Source organism: Athene noctua, chromosome 8 (genome assembly GCF_965140245.1).
Source record: "Athene noctua chromosome 8, bAthNoc1.hap1.1, whole genome shotgun sequence".
Lineage (NCBI taxonomy): Eukaryota > Metazoa > Chordata > Aves > Strigiformes > Strigidae > Athene > Athene noctua.
The window spans coordinates 1,062,721-1,072,919 of NC_134044.1; the positions used below are offsets into that span (position 1 = coordinate 1,062,721).

General features: G+C 60.2%; 1 protein-coding gene across 2 annotated transcripts in view; it reads right to left on the reverse strand.

The window, feature by feature from the left end:
• The window catches only part of LOC141963093 (diacylglycerol kinase beta-like), a 29,400-nt gene extending 21,125 nt beyond the window's left edge, over nucleotides 1–8,275 (reverse strand). For both annotated transcript variants that reach the window (XM_074912077.1, XM_074912076.1), the window contains exons 1-2: nucleotides 8,016–8,275; nucleotides 1,449–1,698 (exon numbers count right to left, since the gene is read on the reverse strand). In XM_074912077.1, the coding sequence (XP_074768178.1) occupies nucleotides 1,449–1,515 (67 nt within the window). In that variant the 5' untranslated portion in view covers nucleotides 1,516–1,698; nucleotides 8,016–8,275. The remainder of the gene's footprint in view (nucleotides 1–1,448; nucleotides 1,699–8,015) is intronic.
• Nucleotides 8,276–10,199: the final 1,924 nt, after the last annotated feature.

Sequence of the window (10,199 nt, forward strand, 5' to 3'; positions counted from 1 at the left end):
AGGAACGTTAAGCCCTAACCTGCAGACACGTACCTCTGAGCATGTCCGTTTAAAGGCACTCAGACACTCGGCCCTGTGAGCAGGGGGTTGTGCTGGCTCCTGCTCCCCTCAGCCCTTGCTGGGGCCAGAGCTCGGTGCTGGGCCACGGCTGTCTGGGATGCCTGGTGCAGGTCTGGGGGTCTCAGAGCACAACCAGGGGCCCGCGTGTGCTCAAGGAGGGGGCTCCTGGCCCCAGGGCTGGGGAGGAGCTGTGGGAGAACCCCTGAACCCTGCTCCCCAGACCGGTGCCAGGCCACCCTCCCAGGCAGGAAGCAGCTGCCTGCGCGGGAGCCTTGCTCGTCGCACTTTGATTAACAAAATGAAGACGCTGTACGCGTTCCGCTCTCAGCATTACAGATGGTATTTTATGGTTTGTGATTCAAGAAAGCAGAGCCTGTTCTCCAGAGAGGCAGGATGCGATGCACTGCGCGCACACCTCTGCCTGCAGCCCTGCCTGCCCCTGCCTGGGATGCCTGGCAGGCAGGCAGGGGACTGGGGGCAGCTTGCCCCGGGCTGTTTGGATTGGGAGGCTGTGCCTCCCCGTGCTACCAGCCTTGACCCCGTTCACCTCACCTCTACGATGCACAGTGGCCCCAAGGAGAGCCTAGGGGGGCTCATGGGGTTCCCCTTTGCCTCCCAGTCCCCTCATGTGCAGCCGCAGGAGCCTGCTCACCCCGAGGCCGTGCCACCCCTGCAAAGCAACTCCTCTGAGATTTTACACCCCTTCTTCCTTCATCCCACGGTCACAACTGGGCTTTCCTGCCCACCCTGCCCTGCTCTTAGCACCTCTCCGGGCTGCACGGCTTCTCCGTCACCTGCTGCAATGAGCATGCCCTCACGCCAGCTCTCCAGAAGGCAGGACCTGGTTTCAGATGCCCGGGCTTTGCCCAGGCTCCCACCCCAGCTGCTCACAGCCCTGGGACCCCACAGAACTGCCACCAGGCTCCTCTCCTCGGGCAGGAGCTGCAGGAGAGGGTTACTCTGCAAAAGCACTAAGTAAAATTACCGCAGAGGGTTGGCAACCCGAGGCGAGACGTGGAGCAGCTCCGTGTGTTTATGAAAAGCCAGTCTGCTTTCCTCGCTGGCATTTTGCTTCACTAACGAACGTGGGAGCCAGCCGCCTTCGGAGGGACCGATCCATGCTCACGTGTGCGTCTCCCCAAGCAGGGGAGCTTGTGCTCAGCTCAATCCTCCCATGCACACAGGCACAGGGACACCTCTGCCATCATCATCAGCCGGTGCTGGGGGTCAGGGACCTTCCCAGCCTCCCCATCCAAAATTTAGGAAGTCACCTAGTTCTCCAGGAGACCAAGGACATGTAGGACACTCGGATGGGCACTGATCAACAGGACTTTTAAAACCCCTCTCCCTGTCGCAGAGGGGATGTGAGTGGGGCTCAGGGTACTCACAGTCCGTGTACTGCTGGAGCTGGGCAAACTCGGTGGGGCTGAGCGAGATCCACCCGCCATCACCCATCTTTGGGTGGCAGGCCCCAGAGCTGGGGCCACGAGCCGCTGGGCTCGCCCTGCTGGACTCAGCACTGCAGTTCCCGGCTGGCCACTTGGTCACTTTGGCACCGTGAGGGGTGCGGGGGGCTCTCAGCTGGCTGGCATCATTCCACTGAGCCCGTGGGCAGAGAACCCTGGAGCTTTAGAGCACCTAGAGCGGAGATAGAAAGAGAGGGGGGGGTCAGTGAATGTAGATAGAAAGAGAGGGGGGGTCAGCAGTGCCCTGCCCATGGCAGGCAGAGGCTGGCTCCTGCCTGCACCAGCTGCCCTCTGCGGCTTCTCCCGGGGATGAGAATCGCCCGCGATGGTGGGTTGGTGGGGCTGGCACAGCAGGGGGGTGTGAGGCTGGAAATGGGGTGCGAGAGCACTTTCCCAGCTGGGGAGGGCTCCCCACCACGAACATGGGGGACCCCTGCTCCAGGCGCCCTGCAAGAATGGAGAGGGGTGCACGTGGGCCGCAGTGGGGGCTGGCAGAAGGGGGGACGAGCACAAGAAGAAAGAGGCAGCACCTCGCCGTGTGACCATCCCTGGGGCTCAGTGTCCCTGGGGGAGCCCCTCTGCCATGGAGCCAGCATCGTGCCACGCACAACAGCCAGGTGATGTGGCTCGACAGACGCAAGGCAAATGCTGTGGGCAGGGAAAGGAGCTTGTCAACTTGTTTATCCCCAGCACGTTCCAGGGGAACACAGCATGATAGGAGCAGAAGGAAGGACACAATTAATTAGAGAAGATGCAGCCCCCATGAGCCCGGAGGCAGGGGATCTGAATGAGTGGAAACTTCCAGATCATGCCTCCATCTCCCAAGCTGGGGGTGATTTTTAGCCAGCTCCGCCACGGAAACTCATTGTAAATGAAAATCTACATTCAACATTGGGTGAGAGGGAAAAACCTGTGCCACAGAAGTGTCAGAGTGTCTCCAACCAAGTGCTCCCCCTCCAGCCCATCCATTTGCAGGCTTCAATACTTAGTAGCTTTTTCACTTAACTGAACTGGTCACAGGGAAGCATCCCGAACAGGTGGTTGCTCTTCAAGGAGAAGATGAGTGATTTGATCTCGATTTTAGGGCCATCTCCCTACTAAATGTTGGCTCACGGTTTCCACCAGCCTGAGCTGACGGACGGGAGAATGTAGACAACAGGCAAACTGGAAAGGGCCACGCAACTTGGGGTGATGCTCAGGGAGCACCCACACCCCCTGGGGCTGGCTGGGCTGCCCACGGTGCCTTTTCATTCGTGGGAAAAGGCATTTGATTAAGGCAAGTGAGTTATTCTGGGGGAGCTGCTGGGTCCCACGTGCCACACCAACTCCAGCCAGTGTCCCTAGGGACATTCACATACAGGGGCAGGCACTTAACCCCTCATCCTCAGGATTTCCTCCCCACAGCCTTCTCCTTCACCCCAGCCACAGAGGACAGCCAGGACAGTGACAGTCAGCAAGGAGATGTGAACAACCTTCACAGGGCTTTTGGGATGCGATCAGGGGAGCATTACTGCTCACTCCTCAGCAAAACCAATTTTCTTTACTAATGTTATTCTGGCTTTAACTCCAGCTGCTGCAAGTACTCCAGGGCAAGTCATGACCCAAGGACAAAGCCCTCTGTTGGCAGAGGAGGGAGCACTACAAACCTCTCCTTGCGGCTATGGGGAGGATGGTGACCCCTGAGTGAGCAGCACAGGTCTGAGCACCCACCTGGATGGCTGCCCAAGGGTTTTCCAGGCATTTGGAGTGACTGTGCATCTGGAGAGAAGCCCACCAAACCCTGGGCACATGTTTGCTGGAGTTAAAGGACACAGCTGTGCCTAGTCCTGCTCAGCCCTGTCATCCTGAGAGCAGCCAGGAGCTGCAACTCAGAGCACACCCCACTTCCCTGCCGGGGAGCTGCTCCATCCCTGGGCCGTGCGGGGCCGGCTGGTGAGCAGCAGGGATTTGCCTTATGGTAAATTTTTCTGGGCATGAAGCCGTGTCTTGCCAGGGGTGCTGCTGCCTGAGGATGCTCTCCAAGAGCTGGGCAGATGTTGCTGCCCAGAAAAGCTCCTGCCCCTCTCCCCCACAGCTCTCCCTTCTCTCTGCTAGCAGGAGACAGCCCTGGAGCAGGGCACACAGCTGCTGGGGCTCCTGTCCTGCCTGGGGCTCTTGTCCTCAGCAGCCCCATCCCATGGCTTGGGGCTTCTTGGCTGCAGCACAACAGCTCTGGGAGTGCAGTGGGGTCTGAGCTAGCAGGGGTTAGGGATCGCCCCAAGATGCTTCTGCTGCTCCTGCCCGGGGTGGCTGCCCCAGGGCTGGGGGGAATGATGCCATGTGCCCGTACTGCTCTGCCCTTGGGGCACTCCTGTGGGGACAACACACAGCCCCCAGGGAAATGTCACCTCCCCACCCTCACTAGGGCCCTGCCGGCCCCATGGCAACTTGCCTCCAGCCCACAGCCATCCCACCTCATCCTGGTGGCTCTTTGTCCTCATGCCTCCAACTGGGGACAGGTGGGACACAACAGTTTTAGGGCCAGAAAAAAACTATCCAATGTCTTCCCACACTGGCATCAGTTTTCTGGGGATCTTCATCTTGGGGAAAGGACAAGCAGGATTATGCTGTTTGCATCTTCCCAGGATGAGGGGTTTGTCCCGGGGTATCTCTGAGGCTGGTCCAGAAGAACTCGGTCTGTAAAAAATCCTCCAGGAGCAGACACGTGTTTTCTGCTTCCTGGAAAATGAGCTGTTTGGTTTGACCAGAACCTTTTTTTTATCCTAAATTTATACAAGGAAAGACCAAGAAGCCTGCAGAAGAAAAGGCGAAGGGGGAGACCTGGCTGGCTCCAGCTGCCTGAAGGAGTTTGGGTCCATCAAGCCCTCCCACGATGGACGGCAGCAAAAATATCCCTCGCTTCTTTTAACAGCGGTTTGTGGGACGGCACAAAGTGATAGAAGAAAAGCAAAGCAGAGCTAATTGGGCCATCCCAAGGGGCTATTCCCCAGCAATTGCTGGAATAACAAATGCCACTTCTGGCACATCAGCCTTGGATTTCAGGAAGGGCAAGAAAAAGCCTCCTTAGGAATCCAGCTGCTGCTCATTTGGCCGCCCTCTGAATTGTCAGAGGCAAATTATGTTCTATTAAATCAAATTTCCCTCTCTCTAAAAATAGCTCCCCTACTAGTGTTACAAATAACACCGGATTACCCTGCTTGAAAGCGCTTACCGGGACGCGGCCCCTCTCCCCCTCCTCGCTCCCTGCCCGCCAGCCGTGCACGTGGGCTTTGCCGTTCGGCAGCACCAGCGGCGCGGCGTGACTCAGGGCGGCTGAAGCGGCCGGGGGAGGATGGAGAGGGGGGAGCTGGGAGGGCTCTGAGCCCTTCCCAAACCCTCCCGGGGGATTAGCAGCTGCCAGGGCCCTCAGGAAGCCCCCGCACAGAGCATCCTGCCAGCCCCAGGGCTGGGTGAGGGAGCTGAGGGCTGGGTGAAGGGTGATGAAGGAGGTGCCGTGGGGAGCATCGCCAGGCGCGGGCAGAGGCGCAGCTCGGTGAGAGCCAGGGCCCGGCCATGTAGGGCCTGAAACACTCACGTCAACAAGGGAGATGCCAGGCTGAAGCTGGCAATGGGCCAGTCTCTACTGGTGAGCGGGGCCTGGGCGAGCAGCGGCAGGGCCAAGCCACTGGCAGCGGGCACGTCTCGATATCCACGAGAAAGGGCTGCCTGTCGGCACCCCCGGTGTCTGGGGCTGGGGGGCTCCCAGGAGCAGCTATAGGAGGGCAGAGGAGCTGTTTTCCCAGCCCTGGCCCTAAGGCTCCCACCAGCCCCCGGCTGCCCACTGCTGCCCAAAGGACTTGGCCCTTGGGCTGCTCCCCCAGCACACAGCACAGTGCTGCGGGGGTCACCACAGGTTGGGGAGGGCTTGTTCCACCTGCCTGTCCTCTCCATGACCAGAGCTAGTGATGGAGACCTCATTCTGCCCAAGCTGGGGCAGGGCAACCGCTGGTGGTGGGCCAGCAGCCTCTGGGTGCTGGTGGAAGAGCAGCTGCTCGCACAGAGCCTCCAGCCTTTGACTGGCTCCGCAGGGGTGTGCAGGTGGGGCTGAGAGCGCCTGTCCTGCCCGCAGGAGATTTCTGCTTCCGATGCCCTTTGGGAAGGAAAAACATCAGCTCCTCGAGCTTCAGCAAACGGCACAAGGAGGGAAGGCTCCTGCTGCGCCCGTGCACAGTGGCACGTTCAGAAGCTGTAGGTCTCCAACAGCAGTGGGGTACGGCACAGCCCAGAGCAGGGCTCGGCCCTGCATCCCTGCCTGGGCCCGCACAGCCACAGTCACTCGCAACATCTTTTCCTGGGGCAGAAGCACGGTGGGTGCCTGCAGGAATGGCATTTTCCAGCCTGCCGGCCCCATCTTTTGGAAAGATCAGCCTATTTTTGTGTTGGACCGGGGAGAGGCCCCTGAGGCGGTGGGTGGAGTGTAAATCCCTCCTGTCCCACTGCAGCAAACAAACCCCAACCAAGTCACGCTCAAACTATTTTCTGCAATGACAGGAGAACGCACTTTTCTGCATTTTGTCAGCCTGAGAGGACACTTGGGAGCTGCTTTTTCCATTCTCCATGCCTGTTGCTCTCTACACATTCCCCCAGCCCTTTGCCCACCCACGCAGCGCCAGGCACACTCTCTGCGAGCCTTCCACCAACTTTGCTTTGGGTGCTGAGCACCCTCACAGCACCAGAGCACGTGCTGGCAGGGGTGCCCAGAGCACCTGGGCAGGCAGCTGCCCATGACCCCCACCCGCCAGCCCTGAGCACCTCTCGTGGGAGAAGAGGTGCTCCTTCCCACCTGGAGAAGCTGCTTGTTGGTGCGATGTGCTGGCTGCCCGCTCCCCCGCTTTCGGTAACAGCCCAGCGAACACAGTTGGTTGTTGGTGTGCAACCCCAAACCCTGCATGCACACTTCTGCCAGGAGCACCTTGCTGGGCCTCTGTGCCCGCTCCCAGCTGCAGGGCATCCTTCCTTGGCAGCCTTTAAGCAAGCAAGCAAGCAGTGTTTCGCTAAGAGATGCTCCTCTCTCCCTGACAGCTGCATTAGAGGGCTGGCAAAGCCAGAGAGAAGAGACACCTGCTGCCACCGTGACCAACTCTTGTGTGGTGGGTGCTCGCTCCCGCACAGCCGGTAGAAATGCGGGAAGGGGAGGGTGGCTGTGGCTGGCCCTCTGGCCCCGGGGTCGTGCTGTGGATGTACCGACTCCCAGCCGGGAGCTGGGGGAGCTCGGCTCAGCCCAGGCACGTGGGGATGAACAGCGGGGACCCGGCACAGCCCCCTGGAGCTTGCACACCCACCGCCCTCCATCAACCTGGCTCACACCCTAGGGACACCAACAACTTCCTGACTTACTACTGTTGCCTTTTTAGAGAGTAGTTTTGCTGGCTGAGTTCAGAGCAGACTGGATCTGAGCTAGGACTCCCCTTGCCACCTCCCCTGCAGGTCCCAGCCAGACCAGAGTTTGTCTTGTGGAAAAGCCCCTTCCCACTCCAGACTGGGACGCAGCAGCTGGCCCCGCAGCCTGGGGGCTGGGATCCTCCCTGGGATCCTCCTCATGCTCCCGGCTCCATCACTCTCACCTACAAACCCAGGGCTTCCCCTGCCGGCACGGGGAAGTCCCAGCTCTCTCCCTGTGGGAATCCTGTGGCAGCAAGTCCCGTGGGCTAACTGCACCTTGCGTGGGATAATGCTGCTTTTTGGTAGCTTTGAAATATCTTCTTCTCCCCTTTCATACCCCAAAACAACCCGATGAACAAGTTGCAGACAGCCTCCGTCCGCAGGCCAGGCGTGCCAAACACCTCCTCGGTCCTCCTGCCCTCTGAAGCAAACGACCCCAGTAATTTGTACTTCACGAGAAAGACACTAATGAGCTTTTCTGGCCTGGCAACGCGGGGGAACGGCTGACTCGGGCTGTGTCTCTGCCCAGCGAAAGGGCGGGCGGTTTTATGGCAAAGCTGAGAACCAACACATGCTGAGACACCAGTGAAGATGGCATAGCCTCCCCGGGCTGCGTTGGAGGCTCGGTGGCAGCCATCTTCTCCACCCGGGGGGACAAGGGGATGCTTCCCTGTCCTGCCCGACCCTTAGGGCAGCTTTTCCCAGGGGCCGGTCCCCCCCCCGGCCACCCGGGCACCCCAACTCCCACAGCCCGGCGCTGCCCCGCTCCTTCACGCGTGTCTTTGCTCCCCGAACCCGGCCCAAAGGCCTTGGGACGGCGTCGGGACCGGCCCCGGGGGAGCGTCGCGGGCTCCGAGGGCACCGTACGGGACGCGGAGGGGCGGCATGGGACGAGCACCGCCAAGTCGGTCCCGGCCGGGGCAGGAGGTCGCGGGTGGGCGAGCCGCGGTCCCGCGTGGGTCCGGGGCATTTTCCCACGCCTGGAAAGGGGCGAGCCCACGGCGGGTCCCCGGTCCGTCCCCCCCTCCCTCGCCTCAGCCCCGCGTTCCCCCGCCGCTGTCCCCTTACTTGGAGGCGGCAGCGCGGTGCCATCGGCGGCGGCCAGCGGAGCCCCGGCGGGACGGCGGGGCCGGCCAGGGCGCTCCGGCGGCGGCGGCGGCGGCTCCGGGGCTGCCGGTTGACGGCCTGGCTGGGCAGCCCGGCAGCTCCCCGCTCCCTCGACGAGACGGAGCCGGGCGGGGGGATGCGGGGGGATGCGGGGGGATGCGAGCGGGCCCAGCCCGCGCCGCGCCGCGCCGCTCCGCTCCGCTCCGCCCGCCTCCGCCGGCACCGGCGGGCGGCCGGGGGGGAGGAGGAGGAGAAGGAGGAGAAGGAGGAGAAGGAGGAGTTGGAGGGAAGAGCCCGGCGGCCCCGACCGCGCCCCCGCCCCTCCCCGGGCCCGGGACAGCGCCGGGAAGCGCGGTGGGAGCAGCCGACCCGTGGGGAGGACCGGCAGCCGCCTTTCCATCAGAAAACTCATGGAGTAGGAATTCCCACCCCTCCACAGCGGCAGGACTCTCCCCATCTCCCACCGTCCCTGCACCGTGCCCCGCAGCCCCGCCGCTCCCCGTCCCCATCCTCGTCCCTGTCCCCATCCCCGTCCTGCTCTCTTCCCTGGGGCTTTTTACCCCCCTGCACCTCGGGGTCTCCTGATTTTGAGTGGTTTCACCCATGGCAAAGGTTGCTCTTTCCTAAGGAACGGAACAAACCGCTGAAAACAAACAAACAAAAAAATGCCAAAACAGATAAAAAGCATTTTTATTTTCTTTCCATGACGCGTACGCCTGCCTGCTCGGGGGTGACACTATTTCAGGCATGTCTATTATTTATGTTTCGCTATATTTATATTAATTAGAGATGCCATCTATGTACGTAGTTCTCCAACTTCAAAAAAAGCAGGAGAAGGTGACTGACAGCTGAGACTAAAGTTTCTCGAGAGAAACAGGCAGAGAGGAGCAGAATACACAGCTATAGCTGCACTCTGCGTGCCGGTCCCATATGACATTCCTGCTCTATGCCTAGGATCTCACCAGTCCCAGCCCCACTTTCCCTTCCTCCTTCCTGACAGGGACCCCAGAGCAATGGGTTGGGGCTCCTGGCTGGGATGTTGAGGATGATGGAGTCCCCAGAGTCATGCCAGTTTTAGGAGATGTGGTGGCACTCATGTCATCTGTGCCTGGGCAAGAGAAGCATCCCTTCAGAACTCCCACTGGCCCCTGGTGATAGGCTGCGGCAAAGCACAGAGGAGTCTCACCTTGCAGAGCAGTGGAAAGAGGGCCCTGAGCTCCCCCACTCCCATCCACACTGACTGTCCCCCTCAGGAGTTGTAATCCGTGTCAACACACCGCCAAAGTGAGTGGCCTCTCCTCTTCCCTGAGATGAGTGTCCCTGTCCCGTTCTCATCCCATCCGATGGCTCTGGATCACTTGTCCTCCATCCCTGGGATGTCTCTCCATGGGTGAGAGGAGCAGGAGGAGAACAGGGAAGCTCCTGGCTGGACACGTGCTATTGCCTTCGCCCAGGGTACCAGGGCACATCCGCTCCTGGTCAGCCAGAGACCCAACCAGAGCTGCTGAAATACCTCCTGCAAAGGCTCAGCTGGCAACACAGAGTCCTTTTCCCAGAAAGAAGCCTTGCACCAGATGAAACCCTGCTCATCTCAGGGCTGACCCCAGCCCTTGCAGGAGCGATGCACTCAGGATGTGCTATTACCTCCAGCATTGTTCTCTGCCTGGCAGCAGCCTCCCGGGGCTCTCCAGATGTCTGGGAGCTCCCGCAGCTTTGGCCAGGGGTTGGAAGTGGCCCTGCATGACTGATGCATGAATATTTTTTTCAGACAGGGAGCCCAGCTCGACCACAAGAAGCCGACGGGATGTGCTACTCCTCTACTCTGCGTTGGGTTTGCTCTGCCAGGCTACTGGTGAAACACTCCCAACACACCCGGATGAGTGAGTTTCATTCTTTCCTGCATCCAAGTAGGTATTCCTTCCAGGGATTAATTAGTAAATTAAAAATGTAGAAAGACAAAATTATTATGATTAAGCACAAGCCCTTGTGATGATGTCTCTCTCTTGCAGATCTGCATGCTGTGCCTCAGCACATTCCCACCTCTCTTAAAGGGCTGCGGGCAGCAGATTCACCCACAGGATTGATTCCATTAATGGGAAAGACACTGGGGTTGGGATTGGGGCAGATGAGAGCTACCTACCGGTG